We start from the raw sequence: 25,060 nt of genomic DNA, 5'->3' as shown, positions 1-25,060 counted from the left end.
AATTTCACACACTGGGCCTCTAGTAGGGTATAAATATGAACAGATACAGCCCTGGCCCTCCATGAGATCACAGTCTGGTGAAGGAACCAGGTCTGCTCTTAACATTTTGGGCTGCATGGTGCTATGAGGACACCTGCTCACCATCATCAGTCACTCTGTGCTTTGATAATTCCCTTTATTATACTGCCCTCGAGTTTACATTCTCCCTTGCCACTATCCCTGTCTGGTGTGTGCTCATTCAGTTTAAGGTCAGAAGGAATAAGGAAGGTAGGCACAAAGGCAGATGATCTCAGAAAAGGCCACTTGCCCAGCCTAAATCTGCTAGGGAAGGCAGCTCCAAGAGGGTGTCAACATGCCTGACATATAAGGAAGGAGAAAGGGCATAGAGGTGGGAAGAGCAGGCTGAGGTAGCATGGAGACTGCTGCCTTCCAGGAGCTGCAGGTAAAGGTGTGCACAAAGCAATGTGCAGATGATGGTTTGTTGAGTTGTACACTTGAAACCTGTATGGTTTTGTGAACCAATGTTACCCCAATAAATTCAATTAAAAAAAAAAAAAGAAACAGCAAATAAGAGGTTGATGAATTTAGACCTTCATAACAATCTAATTAAAATTTATTGTTATCTCCTTTATGTACAGTGCTCTTTATTGAAGGATAAACCATGTTATAAGTTGATGCAGGAAAAGAAAAGTCTTCCATGAGATTTGTTTGAGACTCAAATTTAATAGGAGGAGATGCAGAGTACTAGAAAAACACAGTGCTTATAATATAGATATACAAATAAAAAGAATTCTTTAGATAAGGGGGAAAAAAGTGTGCATGAAAGCAGGGATTAGGTCAGACAAGATGAGCTAGGAGGAATCAGGGCTCTATCCTATAATTTCCAGGACATAGAATGTTCTCAGCTTGCTCCTTTCTCATGCAATTACTTTTGTTTTACCAGTTAATGACTTATAAAACATAGTGTGCATGTCACCTTTTGGGACTCTGTTGGAAATCTGCTGATGGATGTGAATGCAGAGAGTAGAAAGATCAGGTCCTTTCTATACTGTGCTACTGATTGAAATCGGTGAGTTTAGGAACAGGGAGACCAGTATTTGCTTCTTTAGCTGCATGCTTATTTATATTTCATTTAATTCCATAAATAATTTGAGGAGATTTACCACCATGCTGTTGGATTTGTGTCCAACAGAAACTGAAGCAAAGAATCTGAACCAAGGAAGAGTGAGCCACATTAGGAGACTGAGGTCATGGTGCAGGTGGGAGTGAGATCTGCAAGAGTGCAGAGATGAAGGGGAGAAGGCCAGGGCCTGTCTGACCTAGAGGTCAAGGTGAATTCCACTCTTTCCATCATGTGTGATAGGGATGCTGAGTACTCTTCCCACCCAAGAGTAATATGGGTCTAGGATGCAGGTGGAGCTAAGACCAAGGTCTGGGTGTCATGTCTCGAAGCTTGACCAGATTGGGTGGGGTAATTAATCCAGGGCCTTCAAGGTTGTAGCCAGAAAGAGCTTTAATTATAGTTGAGTGGAGAAAACAAAAGACTGAGTAATAAAATTTGGGAGGTATGATGATATCATAAACTGAGAAAAAGTCCCCAAGACCAGAAGTTGGAATCATCAGCAGCAGGTTGGGAGAGGCATGCTGGGCAGGCCAAGGAAGGGTTCCAGGGCAGAGGTGGATATCATGCAGTGGCAAAGCTTGTGACAAGGAAGGGGAGCTCTGCTGGCTAAAGAAGAAATGGAAATGGCATATCCTTCTGGGCCTACTTAGGGTCGGGGCTGGGTGGGGGTGGGGGAAGCCAGGAGCCAAGGGTGCCATCTCTAAGGAGTTCCCTTGCCCTCTGCATTCTAGGTGTCTGGCTGGCTTCTTATCCCTTCCCTGTCTAGTGTCCTCCGGGTATTCTCTGTGAAGGTATCAGTAAATTTGCATCTTATTGGTGATTGGTGATCTGCCTGGGATTGAATGCAGACCTAAAAAGAGCATCACATGGGCAGTAAAAAGGCTGCTGCTGGGAGTTAGGACACAGTCAAATGACCCACTTTCTGTGAATTCACCCAAGAGACTTGGTTTCAGAGCCAGGAACAGCTGCCTTTCCTTTTTTCATGGAGTGGTGGTAGGGGAGATCGAAGGTAGATTTGGTTGAATAATATGTGAGTAAAAGGGATTCTCCTCCTCCCCCCCTACCCCCACCCCCCATGTGCCCTTTTATGTTTTGGAGAAAGAATTTAAAGTAACCCGAGCCAAGATCTCTGCTTTCTCCATCTGTAAAGAGTAGGCTTTGCTGCTCAGGGATGGAGACCATAGACATTTTATAAGAATTTTTAACAATAAGACTGGAAAGTATCAGGCTTTTGTCATTGATTTCTAACTCATAAGATTAAACTACCTGGAACCACATCCATCCATCTGTCCAGCCAGCCATTGAACAATCTTTTATTGAACATTTATTGCATGCCCAGCATTGTGATAACTGTTGCTGGGAGAATAAGAATCCCTGTCATGGAAGTCTAGATCTGTGGAGGGTTTCTGTACAGAAAGTTGTGGGTACACACAGCCCTGTGCTCTGTGGCAGGGACCATTACATATTGGAAAACACGGTCAGATAAAGTGCAGAGGCAGTTTTAAGGAGGGGAAAGTTATGTTTAATTGGGAGGATGAAAGAGTTGACATTTGAGCTGTACCTTGACCTTAAAGGTTTGTGTGTATTAATTTTAACTAAGATAAATGTATAAATCAGTGGCACATTTTTAGTTTGTGGCTTAAGCAAAAAAATGAGTGAATCACTTAAGTGAATAGGTGTGGAGGTGGCCTCTGGCCTTACTTTATTAGATATTGAAATTGTGTCACCAGGACCTATTTTGTTTGTTTGTTTGTTTTTTTCTTGTGACATGGATTTCCTCCAGCTCAGCTCCATCCTTGGCTGCCAAATGATTGCAGCAGCTCCAAAGGTTGCACAACCTCATCCTGAAATCCAATGTCAGAGAATAAGAATCTTTTCCTCATGGGCTGAAAATGGGGAGTGTGGGGCTCCCTAAAGGTGAAGTCCAGTTCTTCCTGGTACAAAAAGAAAGAGGAGTGTGTCCTTCATGTGTCATGGAAAAACCAGTGCAAGTGAAAGCAAAAAAGAGGAAAGATTCCAGGTGTGTGGGATGCAGTGGAGTAGAAACTGAAGTGCAGAATAGGTCTGCTGCTAGCCTCAAGTGAAACTCCCTGACCCTTTTGGAGTTTGGTGCCTGGGCAGCCCCTTTCCAATAGAAAGCTTCCCTTTTCTAACATGGTCAGAGATGGACTGTCTGGTTGGATTCAACCTCTTGTTAACACAATAGAGCACTGACCTATCTTTTGTTTTGTTTTGTTTTGTTTTAATATATATTTTATTGATTTTTCACAGAGAGGAAGAAAGAGGGATAGAGAGTTAGAAACATCGATGAGAGAGAATCATCGATCAGCTGCCTCTTGCACAGCCCCCGATGGGGACGTGCCCACAACCAAGGTACATGCCCTTGCCCGGAATCGAACCCGGGACCTTTCAGTCCACAGGCCGACGCTCTATCCACTGAGCCAAACCGGTCCCGGCTGTCCTATCTTTTGAGATATTTTTCATGTGCTGTTACCATAAGTCCCACATTCTTCTGCCAGTAACATTTACTGGCATGTAAATTGTTTGTATCACATCATAAGATTTTTGAGGAAGAGAGAACTGTTATCCTTGTATAAATGAGGCAAGAGGTGAGAGCATTCATAGGAGCTAACCCAAACAGGAGGGCTTGCCCATGTCGGGGCCACACAGGATGCCGGTTCACCTGTCTACAGACAGTGCTCCTTTCCTGCTATTGCTGGCTTCTGCATTCAGGCACTCATCAACTAATAACTGGGTGGAGTTGCAAAAAGGATTCTATAAGTCACTTGTTTAGAACTTAGAGTGTATTTCCCTTAGGATTAGATTATTAAGAGGAAGCATGATATTCAGGCAGTATTAAAATTTAATTTCCCTTTACATTAATGGAAGGAAAAGGAACTGAAGTAAAATTGGATCTGCTAAGCTTCAAAGAAATATTTCTTCATCCTAAAATATTTTCCGAAAAGATCTCTTTACGATTAAATAAAACAATTATGAAGACATTAAGTGCTTTTAATGAAATGTTTCCATTTCAGACAGTAGTGACTGAGCCCCTTGCTATGAAAGGTCCGGATGGTCCCCTGCCATGTATCTAATCTTGGTTCCATGTCACAATTGCTCCAATAGACAGCACTGGTCCTTTTACTTTGACATCACCTTTCATGGATTTTTAAATTTTTTATTCAGCTCTTGGTTGGATGCATGTTGTCAATCAGCAATTTTTCTTCCCAGAAGGATGACTGTTTTCTGAATTCCTATCTCTTGGTGTGAGAATGTCTGTTGGTTACTCTTATACTTGAATGACTTCTTGTCCAAGTCTAATATTATCCCTGCATCACACTTTTTCTTTTAGAACTTTGTAAACTTGGCTGCATTGTCTTCCAACATCAACTGTTCGTGAGGAGAGGTCTGAGGCCTGATATATTTGCTTTTTCCGTCTTAATGCCTAGAGATCTTTTTTATTCTTGAAATTTATTAATTTAATCAAGCTGTCTTGGTGTTGAGCATTTTATATAAAAATATTCTGGTACCTGGTATGCTCCTTCAATCTAATAATTCTGTTTATTTTATTGAAGTTTTTGTAGATCTCTTCTCTCTCCTTATTTTCTTCTTTTTGCTCTATTACCATTAGTATTACAATTTTTAATTTATTATTTTAAGTGTTTTTCAGATTACTAATCTGAACAATCCTACCTAATAAAAGAGCAATATGCAAATTAACCGTCACTCTGCTCCACAAGCCAATCAGAGCAAGTATGCAAATAAACCCAACCAAGATGGCTACAGCCACAGAGAGCAGAAGGGAGGCATTTCCCGGGCAATGGAGGCAGCCAAGCTTTCCGCCAGCCCTTGCCAGCCTAAGCCTCCACTCAAGGCTACAAAGTTTCAATTATAGAAGGTAAACAAATCCAAACAGAAACGGCTGCCACCACTGAGCAAGCAGGAGGCTTGGCTCCGCTCCAGGCTACAAAGTTTCAATTGTAGAAAGTAATATATCCCAGATACCAGAGCCTCCACTTGGGTCACTGGGTGGCGTGGTTGGCCTGCAAACCACCACAGGCCCCTTGCTCAGGCTGCCCCAAGGGAACCCCCACCCTTATCTGGGACACCCTTCAGGGCAAACCAGCTGGCCCCACCTGTGCACCAGGCCTCTATCCTATCTAATAAAAGAGTAATATGCAGATTGACCATCACTCCAACACACAATATGGCTGCCCCCATGTTGTCAAAGATCCTGCCTTTATGTGGACACAAGATGGCCAGCAGGGGAGGGCAGTTGGGAGGCACCAGGCCTGCAAGAGAGGGCAGTTGAAGGCGATCAACCCTGCAGGGAAGGGCAGTTAGAGGTGACCAGGCCGGCAGAGGGAGGAAGTTGGGGGCAAACGGGCTGGCAGGGGAGCAGTTAGACATCAATCAGATTGGCATGGGAGTGGTTAGGAGATGATCAGGCTGGCAGGCAGAAGCAGTTAGGGGCAATCAGGAAGGCAGGCAGGTGAGCAGTTGGGAGCCAGCAGTCCTGGATTGTGAGAGGGATGTCCCAAATTGGAGAGGGTGCAGGCTAGGCTGAGGGACAAACCGACCCCCCTCCCCGCTCCCATGCATTAATTTCGTGCACTGGGCTTTTAATATTATTATAATTTGGGGGAACTTACTTAATGACTATTGAATGATTAATGAAGAGCAAAACCACAGTGTACATTCAAAGCTACATAAAATCACTGTACACACATTTTTATAAAGGTACTTGAGAATATCAAAATTGTGTCACATAAATTTCACTGCCTATTTCTCTGTCACCAGATTCTATTAACATTTAATTATTAACTTTAGTCTTTTAATTTTCTAACAAATTCCTGCTTTGGCATACTTTATAATTGGATTTATCCTGCCAATAGAGTTGGTGGGGAATTTTGAGAGTGGCATGACTAAAGAGACGAAGTGCCTATTTATACCATGTTACTTAACTCATATTGTATGAAATTATTGTTACCTTAACTATCAAGTACCATTTTTCTTACTCATGGTTTTAATTAATTGATTGTTTTAGCTATTTCTATTTCTATTTCTTGCCGTTTCATTTCCTGAAATTAGATCAGGTTTAAATAGCTTGATAATCACTGTACTTATCTATGTGATAAACTTTGTCTTACTATCTTGTAACATTTACTGGCATATAAATTCATGTTGCATTAATGTTCACTAATATAATTGTAGTGCATTATTTTAAAACTCAATAAATTTCCCCAAGTGACCTAACTGTTCCCAAAAGCGAATCTCCTTTATGAACATGTAACTTATATGATGCTTTAAAAATGTCTTGCACTTGATACTCTTCCAACTGTACTTCTGAGGTGCATCATTGCAGTCTCCTCAGCATATGACAATAATCACATTTTAGAATTATCGTCTTGGTGGCACTGGGAAGGGTTGATTAGAGAGACCAGAGGCAGGGAGGCCTATTGGAGAACAGTGCCAAAGGAGATAATCCCTAGTGGGGCAAGAACAAAAACAGTAGCAATGGGAACTCATTTAGGAACCAGGATTCTGCCATAGTGACCTTTATATTCTATCTGCATGCCTGCACATAATTGTAGTTGGTACTCAGTAAATTTTTTAAAGTAAATGAAGATAGAATCAACAAGGCAATGAGTTCTTGCTGAAGCAATAGAGGATTGGGAGGAATCTGGAATTCCCCCTGGTCTTTGAGTTGTAGATAGTGCCACTCAATGCTATAAAGAGGGCAGGAGGGGCAGGGGTACCATACAGCAATGCATCTGCTACCTACTGAATGAGTTATGTGGCCTAATAGAACATTGTATACCATGGATATACTAGCCCTATGTCTTGGGAGCAGGGACCCACAAGAAGAGTGGGGAAGAAAAGGCACAAATTTTATTGTCCTCATTCATAGATATGAAGCCAGCATAAGACAACAGTGTGAAACAGACAAGGTTTCTTCCATTTACCTTTCCTTGCTGCTTCTCTTAACTAGTATCTTTAGTATCTTCCTCTCAGAGCCCCCAGGTTCTCCCATCTCAGTCATCTTCTTCTCAACTAATGAATAATTAGAAGATTGAGGGCCATAGAAATAATGGTTTCACTCTCTGCAGGTATCACAGGCTCTATAATTACCTATCTCCTCTCCTGGCTTCAGAAGTCTTGTTTCCTCCAGCGCATAGGAGGAAACCAGTCTGGTTAAATGCATTCCATACTACTGTGTAAAAGACTGATGAGTCCCTTTAACTGCCCTCTAGCTAATTATTTGAGATTCCAAAAGAGGCTCTCCTTTTGCTACCTCTCCAAAGTGAAAGCTCCCAGTCCACTCTTGTGAGGGGGTGCATAGAGGTGGTGAAGTGGGGAGTTTTTCAGTTGTTGTTCAGGCAAGCCAGGCCTTGCCCTGAAGTCCTGCTTGGGGCTGGCTTCCTCCATTAATCTTATTTTTATAGGGCTTTTGCTTCCTGCCTTTATGAGATACCCTATTTCCTAGAACAACAGAAGTAGCCTCATGCTCTGGTCCCAGCAAGAGGTGTGGCTTGTCCATACTGGGAAGGGGACAGCCCAGGGACAATACTTGATGGTGATGTTTCCTTACTGTCTAAGGTTGAAAGATTCACCCACCGAACAGTGGGGCTACCCATGTGTATTTGTGTAGTTAATGCCCCCTCTTTTTTAATGGCTCCAGAATGTCCCATGTATACCTGGTACTATGCTGGTCACCTCACATACACCAGCCTATCTTTGTCCTTTCAACAGTCTATGAGAGAGGCATCCTTATCCTCATTTTGTGGGTGGGCAAATGAAGACCCAGAGACAGTAATTTACGCAAGGCCTCTTAGTTAGGAATTGAAAGAGCTCAGATTCAGTCTATCCTCCTCCAGAACTCATACCCTTTCTGCTTTTAGGTGGTTTCTGGCATGACAGTTTAGACAGAAGCAGCATTAGGATGGAAAGACTGAAAACCCAGGAAACATGTTGGGGATTCATGTAAAATATTAACAATGTAGTTAATTCACTGTACAGCCATAAAGGGGTAAGTGAAACTGTACATTTCAGGGAAGAAGAGAAAGCTTTGTGGTAATTCCTAGAGTGGATATTCTTCAAGGGTTCCCCATTGATTCCTACTTAAAATCCAAGTTCCTTCACCTAAAATTAATTTTGGGAACTTTTGGAAAATCTAAACAGGTGATAAGATAAAGAGGTAACTCTTAGCAATATACACCTTTTCCTTTCCTTACTATCTCTGTAATCATCTAAAACAAAATAAATAACTCTTATGTCCCTTAACTTGCTTTTCTTATTATAGGATGCTGTGAATATCTTTCCAAAAAATATACAGTTTTGAGTTCTTATATAGTTGCATCTGTTGATTATATGATTTCTTCCATTTCTTTTGTGGTTATAATGAAGCATCCATCTTATATAAAAACTGCTGTTTGAAATTTTAACCATGCTATTATGTCCCAGACAGAGTTGTTAGTGCTGGTACCAGGCCAGGCCTTGAGAATGGTCTCATGGCCCCTTCCCAGCATGCAGGCCTTCTTTTTCAGAAGGCCTGGAAGTCTCATTCCAAATTTGGAAGACAAAGAGCTAGAAAAAATATAAATAGAAAAAGTTTCCTCCATATGGTGGGGGGGCGGGGGGCTCAGAATTTGAAAGACACATTTTTCTCTGGGCCTGTGCCTAATTATAATAAAATGTAACTCCCCTGTCTCTAAGTGTTGCTTGGTTTTTCTTTGGTCTTCTGTAACATTAAGATCTTTACTATTAAGAGAATAGTTAGTTAACTATAGTATATCTATGGAAGCATCTTCTCATTTAATTCTGTGAGTCATCAGAAATATATCTTGGAGTCTGTATAAAGCAAAGCTCTAACTTGATCTGCCCCCCACACCCTAACCCATACCAGCCATTTTCCCTGATCCCAATTGTTGAAAATCCCTTTAATAGCCATTAGTTTGACATGCTTTCTTCATTGTATAAAATATCATTCTTGTTGATGTCAAGGCCTACTTTAGGACTATCTGGTCTGTTTTGCTGATCTTTCTCTTGAATTTTAGACTAGTTCCACACTTTGAATAATGAAAGTTCTATAATGTGTTATCTAGCAGAGAAAATTCATCTTCCTTACACTAATTTTTCAGAAATTTCTTACCTGTTTGATCCATTTATTCCATCATGTGAAATTTAGAATCAGTTGGTTAAGTTTCAAAATCTCATTTGTAGACTTTTGCTAAAATCTCTCACACAAGCTGTAGTTGGTGACAGCATGCCCCAAACCTGTCAATAAAAGGTCCAAGACCTGACACTAGCATCAGCCTGCCTTGCTTCACAGCTGGGCTTCCAAGCTCAATACAAATAGCAAATAACAGCAGTCTTCAGATCCCTCTATAGCTCCTGCCTGGTGTCCCAAGCTGTGGCTGACTTTGCACCTCCCTGGAGGCCCTAGAGTCAGTGCACCAGTGGACAGCTTCAGACCATAGCAGATTACAACTCTACACATCCCAAGCGACACACACAAGAAGCAGATTCCATGAACACCAAAGCTTCACTGAAGCAAGTCCTGCTCCATAAGGGTGTTTTTTGCACAGCAGCTCTCCCACTGTAGTTGCAGCTAGTCCTCACAGCCAATTGGCCTAGAAGTCAACTCCTCCCAGCTACACCAACAGCAATCAAGGTTGAAATACAAAAAGACTGTGCACACTGACCACACAGGGGTGCACCTAGAGTGCCCAACTCAAGTGATTGGGGAGGCTGAGCCACTGGACCCTACAGAACAAATACTACACTCTACCAATTCCAGGAGACATAGCAGCTCTACCTAATACATAGAAACAAACACAGGGAAACAGCCAAAAGGCAGAGACAAAGAAACATGTCAAAAATGAAAGAAATGAGAGAAACCAAGATGGCAGCATAAGTAAACACCTGGACTTGCTGTCTTGCACAACCACTTCAAAACTACAACTAAAAGACAAAATGGGTATCATTCAGAACCACGGGAAGGCTAGCTGAGTGGAAATTATACAACTAGAAGGAAAGTGAAAAGTACACTGAGACTCGGAGGAGATGCAGAAGTGAAGTGCAGAAGAATGGAGGCGCACACACAGAAAGGGCGATCAACTGAGTACACTGTTGTCTTTTTCAATCAGGAGGGAGCTACAAGCTCCCAACTGCTCTAAACTCTAGTTTCAGGCGAAACTCTGGGGACCCAAACTCATACGGGGAGAAACTGGACCATCTGGTATCAGGCGGAACTCAAGGATGGTTTTTCTCAGAGATACTTGCAGCAATCATTGTTCCTGTACAGTGCTGCGGGACACAGAGACACAGGACCTGTTTCAGGCAGGGCTGACGGTCAGCTATTGCTGTTTGCTCCACCCTGGTGATTCCCTGAGACCCTGCCCCACCAAATTTACAACCCACCCAAGCTGTGCGCAGAGGCTTTTGCATATAAATGGCCTGGCCCTTTGCAATCTGAAAGCTAATGTACTGAAGCTAGGTCAAAGAGCCCCAGAGCCTCCAAAAGAAGACCCAAGGCCCCACAGCAGCTTGCATTGCTTCACAGCTGTACCTCATCTGGGCACCTCCAAACCCCAAACACAGAGAAGGGATCTTCAGATCTCTCTGTAGCTCCTGCTGAGTGGCCTCTCTCCTTGGAGATTTAAGAGCCAGTTTAAACGCTGGTCAGAGAGAGACCATCCAGATTACAACTCTTCAGATCCATAAGAGAGACACACTCAGGGGGAAGACTCAATGAGCACCAAAGTCCCATTGAAGCAAATCTTGCCACATAAGGGTGTCTCCAGCTCAGAAGTTCTCCCATCATAGACACAGCTAGCTGATCTGCACAGCCAATTGGCCTGAAGGTCAATTCCTCCCAGTGATACCAATAACAATCAAGGCTTAACTACAAGACTGTGCACACAGCCCACAAAGGGGTGCACCAAGTGTGTCCACCTCAGGTAACTGAGGAGTCTGAGCCTCTGGGCCCTATAGGACACTTAGCACACAAAGCCACTCTAACAACTAAGGAAAGCAGCCAAAATGCAGAGATGAAGAAACAGGTCACAAATGAAAGAAATGGATGAAAGCAAACTACTGAATATAGAGTTCAAAACCATGATTATAAAGACTACTCAAGAATCTTCTAGAAACTGCGGATAAATTTAGTGAGATCCTCAAGGATATAAAAAAGGACTAACTAGAAATTAAGCATACACTGACTAAAATAAAGAATAATATACAGAGATCCAATAGCAGACTAGAGGATCCCAAGAATCAAGTCAAAGATTTAAAATATGAAGAAGCAAAAAACACCCAACCAGAAAAGAAAAAAGAACCCAAAAATATTAAAATAGTGCAAGGAGCCTCTGGGACAACTTCAAGCATACCAACATCAGAATTATGGGGTACCAGAAAAAGAGAGAGGGCAAGATATTGAAAACCTATTTGAAGAAATAATGAGAGAAAACTTCCCCCACCTGGTGAAAGAAATAGATTTACAAGTCCAGGAAGCTCAGAGAACCCCAAACAAAAGGAATCCAAAGAGAACCACACCAAAACACATCATAATTAAAATGCCAAGGGCAAACGACAAAGAGCATCTCACAAGCAGCAAGAGAAAAACAGTTACCTACAAGGGAGTACCCCTACGACTGTCAGCTGATTTCTCAACAGAAACTATGCAGGCCAAAAGGGACTGGCAAGAAATATTCAAAGTGATGAACAGCAAGAACCTACAAAGCAAAGCTGTCATTTAGAATTGAGGGTTAGATAAATAGCTTCACAAACAAGATAGAGCTAAAGAAGTTCATCATTACCAAACCAGTATAACATGAAATGCTGAAGAGTATTCTTTAAGAAAAGTAAGAAGAAGAAGGAAAGGAGGAGAAGAGATTTAAAAAATATGAACAATAAAATGGCAATAAATACATATCTACCAACAATTAAATCTAAAAATCAAAATAAGTGAACAAGAAATCTAATGAACCAAATAAACTGGTAAATAAAATAGAATCAGAGGCATGGAAGCATGGAATAGACTCATGAATCTCAGAGGGAAAGGGATAGGGGGACAGGGACAGTAAGAGATTTACCAAAGATCTTAACCTATGGACACATACAATAGGGTGGTGAAAGCCTAGGATGGGGTGGGAACTGGGTGGAGGGGGACATTGGGGACAAGAAAGGAGGAGATCTGTAATACTCTCAACAATAAGGATTATAGCCGAAACCGGTCTGGCTCAGTGGATTGAGCATCGGTCTGCGGACTGAAAGGTCCCAGGTTCGATGTCAGCAAAGTTGTCTTCCTTCTAAAGCCAGGGTGGGGAACATCTTACCATTTACTAATTGTGTGACCTTGGACAAATGGGCATAATAGTTTCTGCCCCATAGGATTTTGGGAGGATTAAATGAGTTAATATTTATCATTAATGATTGTGTCTGACATATAGTAAATGCTATATAATTATCTGCTAGCTGAAATCTATTAAGAAAATAAAAATATACACATTCTTTGACCTGGCAATACTCTTTTTGATCATCTCTTTCATAGAAGCAAAAACATCCATGCATTAGGTTACATAAAATATTGTTCATATTAGCCAAAAAGAAAAAGAAAGAGGAAAAAAATAAAATTAAAAAATGTATAAACAGAAAGTCATTGTTATGTCTGTTAACAGGAGAATGATTGAATCAGTTGTAATCCATATGGTATATAATGAGCTATTAAAGAAAATATGTTAACTCTATATTTAAAAAACCCAGAACAATATCCTGAATGAAAGTTAAATTAGAGGAGGAAGTTACAAAGTAATGCATAATCTCATTTTTTAAAGTACAAGCATCACCCCCCCCCAAAAAAAAAAAAAATAATCATCATCATTTGAGTCAACCTTTAAACCTCTGAATGTCTAATTTTCTTCATCTGTGAAATGAGGATAACAATCATTCTCCCCTAACTGGCTAGATCTAATAGCAAGGATGAGCTGGGATGAAATGTACCAAGTCCTTAGACTCCTGCAAGCAGCTGCATAGTCTGGATATTTGTGTAAAGTGGTTTGAATGGAGAGAGGTGTGAAAGGATGTACCCAGGATGGTCACTTGGTTACCTGGCACATGAGGAAAGGAAATTCAGAAGTGGTGGGAAGAGATGATTGATGTTTTAAACATGTCTTTGCATTGTTTCATGGATGGAGACTACTAGTCAATGTTACTTAGTAACTTTAATATTCTAATGTTTTACTGGTAGTTTGGATACCACCACCATAGCCACAAACACTGAATTGGGGAAAGCACAAACCTGGAAACATACCATGATTCAAAATTTTGTAATTTTTTAAGAGGAATGAATAAAAAAGGGGGTGGGGAAGCAGGGGAGCCCTAAATCAGGCTTGCCTTTTATGTCTGCAGCATCTACTGCCGAGGCTGCTCCAAGCCGCTCTGCTGCTCTTGTGCGCTCCTGGACAGCGGTCACAGTGACCTCAAGTGCGACATCACCTCAGAGATCCAACAGCGGCAGGAAGAGCTGGACACCATGACGCAGGCATTGCAGGAGCAGGACAGCGCCTTCGGCATGGCGCAGGCGCAAATGCGGTCAGCTGTTAGCCAGCTGGGGCGCGTGCGCACCAACGTGGAGGAGCTGATCCGCTCACATGTACGCCAGCTAGTGGCCCATGTGCAGGCGCAGGAAAAGGAGCTGCTGGAGGCAGTGAACATGCGATATCAGAGCGAGTACAAGAAAATCGCCGGCCAGTTGGGCCAACTGGACGCCGTGCTGCAGCGCATCCGCACGGGCAGCGTGCTTGTGCAGAGGATGAAGCGCTATGCCTCGGACCAGGAGGTGCTGGACATGCACGGCTTCCTACGAGAGGCGCTCCGCCGCCTGCACCAAGAGGAGCCCCAGAGACTTCAAGCAGCTGTGCGCGCTGATAGCTTCGAGGAATTCAAGGAGCGCCTGCAGGACCTCGTCTCCTGCATCACCCAGGGAACAGGTGAGTGCCCGAGGGGGCCGGCCTGTTTACTGTGGAGGGCTGTGCCTTGCTGCTCCCTGAGGAAGGCGGGCAGGAAGGATCATTTCCTGTGACAGAAAGGGAAACGGGCTTTTTTATTGTCTTGGATTTGATCACATCGTAGGTTCCAGGACGCAGGATAAGGTAGAATGGAGCCCCCAACTTGGGGCTGCAGCCACTCAGAGGGATCACTTTTTACTAATGTTCAAGACCCTGCGAATTAGCTGTGATCTTGTGACCCTTGGGGAAGTTAAAAAACTACAGTGCTGAGACCTAGACCCAATATCATTTTAGCTCCAGAGGGACTGACCACTCCAGAAGATTCTCTAACGTGTTCAGCAGCAGAGAAGTCAACTAAAATATGAGGTCACGCAGATGTGGACTGGGGAAAACCCATGGGGTGGCTGGGAAAGCCCCTTGAGGTGGCTGGGTGCTTACCCCAAAGAACATTATGGCTCAGTGGAGATTATTTGCCACCAGAATGGCCTGCCATCTGGACCAACTGCCACTTTGTGGGCCCTGCCGATATTGGGCACTTGGGAGGTGGAAAAAAGCAGACCAGTTCCTCACTTCAAGTTGTCCAGTCCAAATGAGGGCATATCTCACAGCTGGAGAAAGAGACAAGAGCTTGGCTCTGCAGTCCAAATTCAGGCCTTATAGCAGCTCCAAAGAGCTGGATACGGCAGGGGACTTTCAAGATACTTGAAAGGGGTGGGGATGTGTGAGAGGGCCTCCAGGGTGAGGAGGCTTTAATGATTTTTTGAGAAAAATCTCTGGAGTGGAATCTGAGCTATGGACAGCTGGTATGAAAAAGGGGAGGGAAGCTAAGAATCTGAAGGCCCCAGGGCTGGTGTCAGTGAGAAAGGGCTTACTTCTTCCTGTCCTTGGAATTGATGGATATGGGCTCATAAAAGTAAAGTCCTAGAGTGGGCACGAACTTGTGCCTTCTCCATCAAGGCAGTGAATGTGACCCCACAGACTTTTAGGCAGCTTGCCTTGGGGGTTGTAACTGGGCTGTGACAAAGACAGGAGTTACATATTTTAATCTAAAGCCTGAGTGATTTAGATTAGGTTTAATGAAACCCAGGCTGCAGGTCAGAAGAGTATCATGGAGCTCTCACTGTACGCAGAGAAGTCAGCAAGCAGTAACACCTTTAGCATCATGCACATTTTGCTTTCGTGTTGGCCTAGAGATGGAGAGAGGTGTACTTGTTTGGGCGAAAGGCAAGTGCTCACTAATGCTAATTACTACCCCTTTCTCCCTTCTGGCTAGATTCATGCCCACTGTAGTCAGAGAGCTTTCCTTCCAACTCTTAGCCCCTCCATGGAGTGCTTCAGTGTTGTGAGAGACTCTGGTATCTAAGAAAAGCAATAGGCACATTCCCTCTTTCCCTCTTTTACTGTCCCAGGCCAGGATCCCTCTCACCAGGAGTGTCCCTAGCCCGCTTATGACCTTCTCTGTGTTCTGCAGATGCAGCTCTACCCAGGAGAGCCAGCCCAGAGGCTACCAGCACTTCAAGGGAGCCTTCTGACGTTGATCTGGTGAGATGGGTTTGAGGTCTGACAGGGAGGTGGCACAGTCCAGAAGGTCAGGTAGAAAGTAAACTGAGTGTTGTCCCTGTATCTGCAGGTAATAGAGTAATGAGAATGCCTGAAAAATGAACAGCAAGTTGCTGGACTGGAGCTTTCAGTGGGAGAGAGGATTCGTGGCTTTCTCCGAGTTCCTAAATGCCACTGGAGCTCTTGATGGGACAAGAGCTCTTGATGGGTTCAGGAGCAGTTAAGCCTTAGGAATAGACAGAAGGCGAAGGAAGTGATCACTGATGGGCACCCCTGATGACCTCTCCCTTCCCTGCACCCCAGATATTTGAGTCTTTTCCTGCACCCCACCCCAGATATTTGAGTCTCCACACAAGAATGGAGAATGAGGCCAGGAGTCAGACCTCCACCCAGCAGCCTGGGGTCGATTGGTATGATTTCATGGTCAGCATATATCCAAGAGCCATAGTTTCTCAAGAATTGGAAGCTACCCATTCCTCCTCTAATGTTTGCGTTCACTTTGCAGCACCCCTGACCTGTCACCGTTCAGCTTTTATCCACACACCCTTAAGGACAGGAAGCTCACTCATTCTTGAAGGTTGTCACGCCATCTCTGGACTGCTCTGACTTAGAGAATTTCCCTGGGTACTCTTTGACTTGCCCTCTTGGGTGCTTGCATGCATAGCACTCTCCACCAGGATTCATTTCCTCGGTTCCTTCCAGAACCAGGAATCTGGTCTCCTCCCCATCCTGCTTATCCAGGTTTGCATGTGCCTGCCTGTCCAGGACTAATCTGACATCCATGAAAAGCAGGTCTTCTGATGTGGGTGGTCAGGATGGCAAGCCTTCCTGGATTCACTTTACTATGGCATGGCCCATAGGAGAGGGAAAATGCTGAAGGCTAAGGCAATCAGTATAGGCTTCCTGGAGGAGGCAGGACTTTTAGATATGAGTATTTTACAGCTAGGAGAGAGCATAGAGTCTAACACACACACACCCTCCTCCCCCTCTTCCCCCCCCTTTAGAGAAGATGAAGGTAATATCCAGAGAAAGAGTGTGGCTTAACTAGAGGCCACAAGCTGAGCTGGGGTGGGGGGAAGGACTAGAGGTCACCTCCTGCCTTGGGTATCACATCCCCATATACATAGCTCCAAAAGTGACAAAAAAATAAATAAATAAAATATAATCGTATGGTCAGAAATAAAAACAGAGAAATGTCTCACTCCCATCTTTGCCCCCATCTGTCAGCTCTTATGCTCACATACCTATCTTTTTTTAACATTACATTTCCTTCCAGAATTTCTTTATGTAATTATAAGTAAATACAATTACAGATATTTGCTTTTCTCATTCTCTTTTTGCACATAGATAGCATAGTACCATGTATATATAGCATTGTGGACCATTGACTATAGCATGCATTTTTAGCCAGTCCTCTGTTGATGGATATTTAAGTTGTTTTGTATTACGTGCAGTGCTAGGATAATGTCCCCAAAGAAAGCATATGAATAATAGTGGAAAGTGCCCTGGGTCCACAGATCTCAGCTGTCTTCCAGGTGCCAGTTGCTGGTTGATGAACAGCAAGAAAGCCCATACTGTCCATGTGAGGTCTAGGCATTTTGCCGTGTCTTTATCTTGAGGCGACTTCTCACTACCCATTACTAAGTAGTTTGAACTTGGAGCATGAGAAGAATGCTCTTTTTTGCAGAGCCTCTTGTGGTCTTTAAGTAATAGGCTGGAGGAGTGGGTAGGCAGGCAGGTGGAGCTTGAAGAAAGGAAGGGAGTAACACAGTGAGTGCAAAAAAAGAGTGAGGCAGCTCGAATGAGATAGGCAGGTCTAGTTTGTTCCAGTAGCGTCAGGTCCATCAACCAAGATGAAGGCAACTCCTGGATCCACATCCCTGTATGGGCCTCTGGTGCCAACACTCATCCCTCCTGAAACTGTTGGTTAACTTTTATTACAACTGTATGCCTAGGCAGAAATGACAAAACATGCCTACAGGCTTAACTAGACCTTCTGGGGGAGTGGAGTAGCTCGGGCATCCCCCCTTTTGTTTCCCATACACTATTTTTGCAATGATGTTACAATACTTCAGTGAAAAAAATAAAAAATTTTAAAGCTATAAAACAATTATAAATCAGTCATCATGATATTTTTTTTTTCTTACTGAGCCTCATGTGTCCCCTGCTTCATTAACAGTGGGGGTGGGTGTAGAATGGAGGCAAAGAGGAACAAAGCCTGCTCTGGGGAGTTCACGGCCCATAGGGAAAGGTCTTTTACTGAGCAGCAGTCTGTAGAGCCAGACAAGAAAGGTAAAAAACATGTTTTAATGGTGACAAAATACACGTAACATAAAATTTACCTATAATTAGAATTGCTGGTTTATATGGTAATACCATTTTAAATTTGTTGAGGAACTGCCCTGCAATTTTTCATAGTGGCTGTACCATTCATTCTACATTTCTACCAACAGTACACAGGGGTTCCAATTTTTCCACTTCCTCACCCATACTTATTTTTAATGTTCCCATTGATATTTTAGAGAAAGAAGAAGGGAGAGGGAGAGGGAGAGAGGAAAACATCTATGGGAAAGAGAAACATCTATTAGTTGCCGCCCGCATGCACCCCACAACCCAAGCATGTGCCTAGGGATTGAGTCTGCAGCTCAGGCATGTGCCCTGACTGGGAATTGAACCAGCCACCTTTCAGTGCATGGGATGATGCTCAACCGAGTCACACTAGTCAGGGCTACTTTTTTTTTTTTTTTTTTTTTTAATATGTAATAGATGGTTTAAACATTTTGATCATCACCCATTATAAAAAAAATATATTTAATATTTAGCCAACACTCTGTAGACATACACATAAAACAGTTTTGCAAAAAGAAGTTTTGCAAAAACAAATGACACTTATTACATGGGGTTATTATATTTCCTGTTCTATGTAATATAAAAAATGCGGGTCATGACCCACTCAATTGCTTTCATTATCTACTAATGGGTCACAATAAATATAGTTTGAAAATCACTGGCATAGAGCACTCACTATAGACTGTGCACTTTCCTGGAGTCAGAGATTGTCCATTTTCTGCCCTTCCCACACACAGGCTTCATTCTCTAATCCCAAAACAACTCTCTTCCCTTTTTTGTAAATATGTTGTGCAAAAGAAACCAAGGGGAAGAAAGAAGGAAGTCAATCCATTTCAGCAGACTGTGGAGGAGCCCACAGCCCATGTCAGAGCACTGATGATACCAAAAAGAGCCCTGCCTGGCTCCAGTCCAGTACCTGGCACGTGGCCCCGTCGTACTGGGCCTTCCCTATCTACTGCAGCTGGGTTTGGCCAGGTCATCGCTGGTGTCCTCTGAGAGTAGGCCTGGCCACACAGGAGAGGCAAAGCTTGTTCATATTAGGAAAGTATCCCAGGCCTTGTACTCTCACAGTCAGTCACCTGGCTTTTCCAATGCAGCTCTTCTTGATGAAGGGCCCCTCTGCTGCGATGGAATACCTTGCCTTCACTCTGTGGACAGACTGCATGCTCCTGACTGATGATCGTCACATAGAATTTGAAGCACCAATGGTCAGGAGTGTGGGCCTCTTCTTTCAAAGGAGCACTTCCCACATCATTCATTTTTAACAAGCCATTCAGTTTCACACAATAGGGAAGGATGGTGGGAGGGAAGCAAAGGAGACAGTGACTGAAGAAAAGCAAGTTGCGCGGGCACTGGAAGGGAACTGTTCAAACCCTAGTCCAGGCCCTTATTAGGTCTGTGACCATAGAAAATAACTTCCCCTCTCTTGTGCTTCAGTTTCCTTCTCTGTAGATTTGTGATAATCATAGGGTGGTACTTACCTCTTTTTTAAAAAATTATAATTTATTTTTATTGTGGTAAAATTCACATAAGAAAACTTTTATTTTTTTAATCTTTATTATTGAAAGTATTACATATGTCCCCGTTTTTCCCCCATTGACCCTCTAGAAAACTATTTTAACCATTTTAGAGTATAAAGTTCAGTTACATTTAGTACACTCTCAATCTTTTTTTTGTTTTGTTAATCTTCTCCCAAGGATATTTTTCTATTCATTTTTAGAGAGAGTGGAAGGAGTGAGGGAGGGAGAGAGAGAGAGAGAAAAAAATTAACATGAGAGAGACACATCAATTGGTTGCCTCCTCGACCAGGATTGGGGATTGACCTGCAACCTTGATATGTGCCCCCAACTGGGAATTGAACCCACAACCCTTTGGTATGCGGGCTGATGCTCTAATCACTGAGCATACCAGCCAGGGCTACACTTACAATCTTGTACAACCATCCCAACTATCTAGTTCCAGAATATTCCCATTGCCAGGAAAGGAAACCCCGAAGCCATGAAGCAGTCACTCCCCATTGTGCCCACCCCCACCCCTTGGCAACCACCGTGCTCCTTCCAAAGGTATACATTTAGCTGTTCTGGATATTTCACAGAAATGGAAGTGTACAATATGTATCCTTTTGTGGCTGGCTTCTTTTCACTCAGCATAATGTGTTTAAGGTTCATTCATGTGTGTGTATCAGAATGTTATTCCTTTTTAGGGCTGAATAATACTCCACTATATGGGTGTGCCACATTTTATTGACAGACATTTTTGGGTGTTGTGAATAGTGTTGCTGTGAACATTCATATGCAAGTTTTTGTTTAAACATCTGTTTTCTGTTCCTTTGGATACATACTTAGAAGATTTGTTGAATCATGAAAATTCTGTCAGACTTTTTGAGGAGCTGCCACTACTTCATTTGGGGATGGGTACATGAAGCACCTCACTGAGCCTGGCACAGAGTGGTAATAAAAACACTATCATCCATCAGGTACTAAGTGCCAGGTGCTTTTTCTAGCATTTTACTTAGTAATGTACTTCATCCACACTACTCTGTGAGGTAGAGAGGATGATTATTCCCATTTACAGAGAGGGCCTTTGGCCCCAGGAGTTTTAAGTGATTTGTCCAAGATGCATTAATGCTATTCTGACCCAGGCAGAGTTAAAGCCCCTCGGGCAGTGTGAAGGCCACAGGGAGGCCAGTTTCAGCTCAATGGAAGGGTGTCCTTCTTGTTACAACTTGGCTGCTATAGAGGAACTGGTTCCTGCAGCAGTGAGTGTTTTGTTCCTGGAGCTGTGTAGGCTAGATGTCGAGCAAGCCTTGAGGAGTTGTTGGGCAGTGATTCCTGGATGCCAGCACCTCCGGGTCATGAGGTGAAGTCATGGAGGGGGTGGGGAAGGCTCCTGGTCCCTAGGGCCTCTAGGCTTTGGACTGGGTGAGGCCTTGGGAATTGGACTGACCCCAGATCTAGGTTTCCAGCCCTTATGCTGCTGCACAGTCATTTCTGATTCTCCTTTTCTGACTTTGCAGCCAGTGGGGACACAGATAGCTCAGGTGCAGGCCCTGGGGCTGGCTGAGGCTCAACCTGTGGCCGTTGTACAGTCGGTGCCTGGGACACACCCCGTGCCGATGTATGCCTACTCCATCAAAGACCCCTCCTGTAGAGAGGTAAGTTTTCTGCAGTCCTGCCTCTCCTCCTGAGAGCACAGATCCCAGCAAGCAGTAAGAGGAGCTGAGTGAGAATCCAGACCTTAGCACCTGCTGCTCTATGCCCTTCCTTCCTTTCCCTCAGCTGCCCTGTCAGGAAGTTCCCCTCTATACTAAGCATATGAGCCACTCCCAGAACAGGCAGAGGCTGGTGGTTAGTAGGCAGGGCCAGTGCGCATGGCAACCTGGGAGGATTTTTTGAGTGGAGAAAGGCAGAGAGGAAGGCACAGGCCCCTGCCACCCAGGTCTAGATCTCTGCCCACCAGAGACCTTAGGGCCCCTGGAGGCTCCTGACCTGGCACTGTGATTTCCCACTGCACAGGAGGTTTCCAACACAGCCACGCCACAGAAGAGGAGGAAGTCCTGCCAGACCGACTGCCGCAGGAAGGTTATCAAGATGGAGTCGGAGGAAGAGAAGGAGGCCAGGTTGTCCCTGAGCTCCCCCGAGCAGCCCAGGCCCAGCACCTCCAAGGAAGTCTCACCACTGCCCCTGGAGGGGTCCCAGAGCCCCGAGAGCCACACTGCAGGAAATGAGGAATTACTGCTCAACAGCAACCATGAGACTGGCGACTCTGGGGAGGCAGGTAGGGAGGTCAGGGACAGCAGAGGCTGAGGCCTGCATGCTGTTTTCCAGGGGCTGGGTGGGGCCCCTGTTCTGCATCCTTACCAACCCAGGGAGCCCAAAGCCAACAGCATTCCCTGTGTTCTGCCCTCAGCTGCTACCACACGGGGCAAGGAGAGCCCACAGTTTTCCTGGGGGTTGAGAGTGCATGTGGCTTATTTCACCATGTGCTTTGACGGGATTCCAGTGTGGGGAGCACCAGAAGCTGAAGTTAAGTTCCTTAGCTCCTTCCCCAAATACACTCCTGCAGAACCTACCGTGTTTCCCTGAAAATAAGACATCCTCCGAAAATAAGACCTAGCGCATGGAAAAATAAGACATCCCCTGAAAATAAGATCTAGCGCATCTTTGGGAGCAAAAATTAATATAAGACTCTGTCTTATTTTCGGGGAAACAGGGTAGCACCATGTCTCTGCACAGCATGGGTCTCCCCATGAAATGTTTGTTTGTGGGTGTCCAGCACATTCCCAGAGAGGACTCGAATAAAGACCATGGACCCATCTGTTCCCAAATTTTTCTGCAAAGGCTACCGCCTGATGGCCCCTCATTTGTCCTAGATATCTTTCAGGGACACTGCCAAATAGGAAGTCCTTTGGCAAGACTAGCGGTCAACCCATAGAATTCTGGAATGTTCAAGACAGTCCAGCCTTGTTCTCATTCTAGGTCCCCCGCCTGGGCCCTGACTCTGCTGACACACCCAACCCTAACTAATATTCCTTGCTCACAAATGCTATTGGCAAATCAAAAGGTTTTAACTAGATATAGGCTATTGTTTAACTGAACATTCTCACAGGTCTGAGAATTGGAATACACCAATGAGCTTCTTTAGGATTACAAAAGGTTCTAAACCAGGTGGTGTTTGTCAGGCCTCCACAGGGAGCAAATTCTGCTTACAGGGCCAGCAGGCATTTACAGATTTCGCAGGCAACACAAGGTGAATGTTGACATCCCCTCTTGCAGGCCACACATCACCCACCCAGTCCAATGGCCAACAAAAGTCCCCACGGGAGAACTGGGGCTGGGATGGGCAGGATTGGGTGTTCCTAGGAGGGCCTGACGCTGCCTCCCCTACCTTGTTTCAGAGGAGCGCATTGTGGTGATCAGCAGCTCAGAGGACTCAGATGCCGAAAACTCGGTGAGTGGCCCAGAAGTTTGGCCCGGGATTCCTGCCTCCCCCCATTGCAGGGGACACAATCACAGCAGGTGACTCTCAGTCCTGAGCTGTCCTAAGGATAATCTTCAAAGGCCTGTGGGCCTGAACCACCCCAGCCCTCCCTCCAGATGAGGGGCCTTCAGTAACCATATATCCTCTTCTAAACTGCTGATAGAGTAATTCCTTCCAGATCTGTCTCTTTTCTGAACTAGACATGGCCTTTGTTGGGAGCTTCCTTATGTATTTCTGTCCCCTTCTCAACAAGGAGGGTGGACACAAGTGAGGGCCAATTTGAGGGATTGTAAGGGCACAGGGCAGCGCCACATAGGGCTCACACAAGAAATTTCACTCCAGATAAGAAAGAACTTCTTTAAAGCCATCCTGTAATGGGACAGTGGTTTGTGGGTTGTGTCCCTTCTGTCCCTGAGATTTGTTAATGGGAAGTCCCATGTCTAGGGGAAAAGAGGATCTGAACAGAGTAAAAGGTTGGACTGGGTGGTCCCTGAGCCCCTTCCAGCCCTCAATCTGAGGTTCTGTATTGGAAAGTGCTTGGAGCCCATGGAGACTGCTGCGACATACTCCCGGCCAGCCCACCCCCTGCTGAGAGCACTAAGAGCATCCCACACCTGCCGGGCCTCCCATCTGCCCCGAGGTGCATGCCACTTCCTGGCTTGGTCTCCCCACAATCCCACCAAGCAAGTCATCTCCGATGCCACATCTCCCAGCCAGCCTGCCGGGTACCAGGAGCATGCTGCCATCCATCGTGGGATCAGCCACCTGTCTCGCAGGATACAAAGAGCCATCCGCCTTCGTCATATCCACTTGCCACTCAAACCGTATCGTGCCCCCCTGTGGACTTGTCCTTCCCCGATGGCCCAAGCCACTACCCTTGCCATTACTGAGCCCCCCAACCATTCTGCCAACCTCCAGGAGTGTCTTGCTTGCCTCCAAAAGCCAGCCATCCGCCAACCCCGACTGGTGCGGCAGGCAGGGCGGTCTCTTGGCCACTCCCTCCGGGGGTCCTCCCAGGTAGCTCAGTGGCTCAACAACTTCTTTGCTTTTCCTCCCTCCTCTGTTGCTCCCCAGATTGATGCCTCTTTCAGGGGAAGCAGGGCAGGAGGCCAATCACCCCAGACTCTTGGGGCAGGAATCTCCCCCCAGGATTCTGACAGGACCCCTGCAGAGAATCCCCAAATCCAGGAAGTCCCTTCAAATGCATCCCCATCACTCCTGTCCTCAGAGAGGCCCCCCACCAGCCCAGGTCCCCCTCAGACAAGCCTCTGAGAGCCCCGAGTGCCTCCCTCTACAAACACTGGCCACCATCCTCTTGTAACCTTAGGCCAACACCCACACCCTGCTCTGCCCCCTCCTCCATTCCTCTGCCCAGCCTAGCCCACACACCTAAAGACCCTACAAGCAGTAGGCATTCATACATCTTGGTCAAAGTGAACTGAGGATGGAATGGTTGCATAGACTCTGGGCAAGGAGATTTTAGTCCTTGTTAGTTGAGAGGGCATGACAGATTCATGCCACCACTCCTCACATGTCTGGGCCTCTGCTCAATGAAAGCTTCTTTTGACCTTTGTACCTCCCACTGTCCCATCCCCCTACCCCAGGCCTTTCCATTTGGCTTCTGTCAGGATCTAAGACCATGAGGGCAGGAACTGTATCAATCCTACAACCTGGCAGATGTGGCTGCTCAATAAATGTTTGTTGAAAGACCGTGACCAACAGATTCCTTGCTGGACTTAGCTTTTGTCACTTCTCTGTCCTGAAACTTGGTTTCATGTAGGGTTACTCTGTCCCTCTTTCTGCCACATCAGAGATAGGAGGTGGGATCAAGGCCCTCTATGTCTCCTGGGCTGTTTCAGTCCCACCATCTGATAAGACTGCCTATGCCTTTGAGGTTCCAGATCTTGAGGTGAACCCCACTTCCCTAGCTCATATCAGATGTCTTCCTACTTTCCCCACATAGGGAAGACTCTGGCACCTGCCTCCTAAGGTTCCTCTCTCTTCCTCTTCTGGGGATACAGCATCCTTTACCTCAGCC

General features: G+C 45.0%; 1 protein-coding gene across 7 annotated transcripts in view; it reads left to right on the top strand.

The window, feature by feature from the left end:
• Positions 1–25,060, top strand: part of PML (PML nuclear body scaffold) — a 75,464-nt gene that overhangs the window by 8,437 nt on the left and 41,967 nt on the right. For 4 of the 7 annotated variants that reach the window (XM_084905651.1, XM_084905650.1, XM_084905648.1 and 1 more), the window contains exons 3-7: positions 13,535–14,115; positions 15,605–15,675; positions 21,059–21,196; positions 21,558–21,819; positions 22,940–22,992. In XM_084905651.1, coding sequence (XP_084761777.1) covers positions 13,535–14,115; positions 15,605–15,675; positions 21,059–21,196; positions 21,558–21,819; positions 22,940–22,992 — 1,105 coding nt within the window. The other 3 variants (XM_084905649.1, XM_084905653.1, XM_084905654.1) reach the window with 3 other exon arrangements.

The sequence above is a fragment of the Pipistrellus hanaki genome (assembly GCF_964339955.1).
Source record: "Pipistrellus hanaki genome assembly, chromosome: 1".
NCBI classification, from domain to species: Eukaryota; Metazoa; Chordata; class Mammalia; order Chiroptera; family Vespertilionidae; genus Pipistrellus; species Pipistrellus hanaki.
Note: the sequence above shows the minus strand (reverse complement) of the source record. Positions and strands in the feature narration are given on the sequence as shown.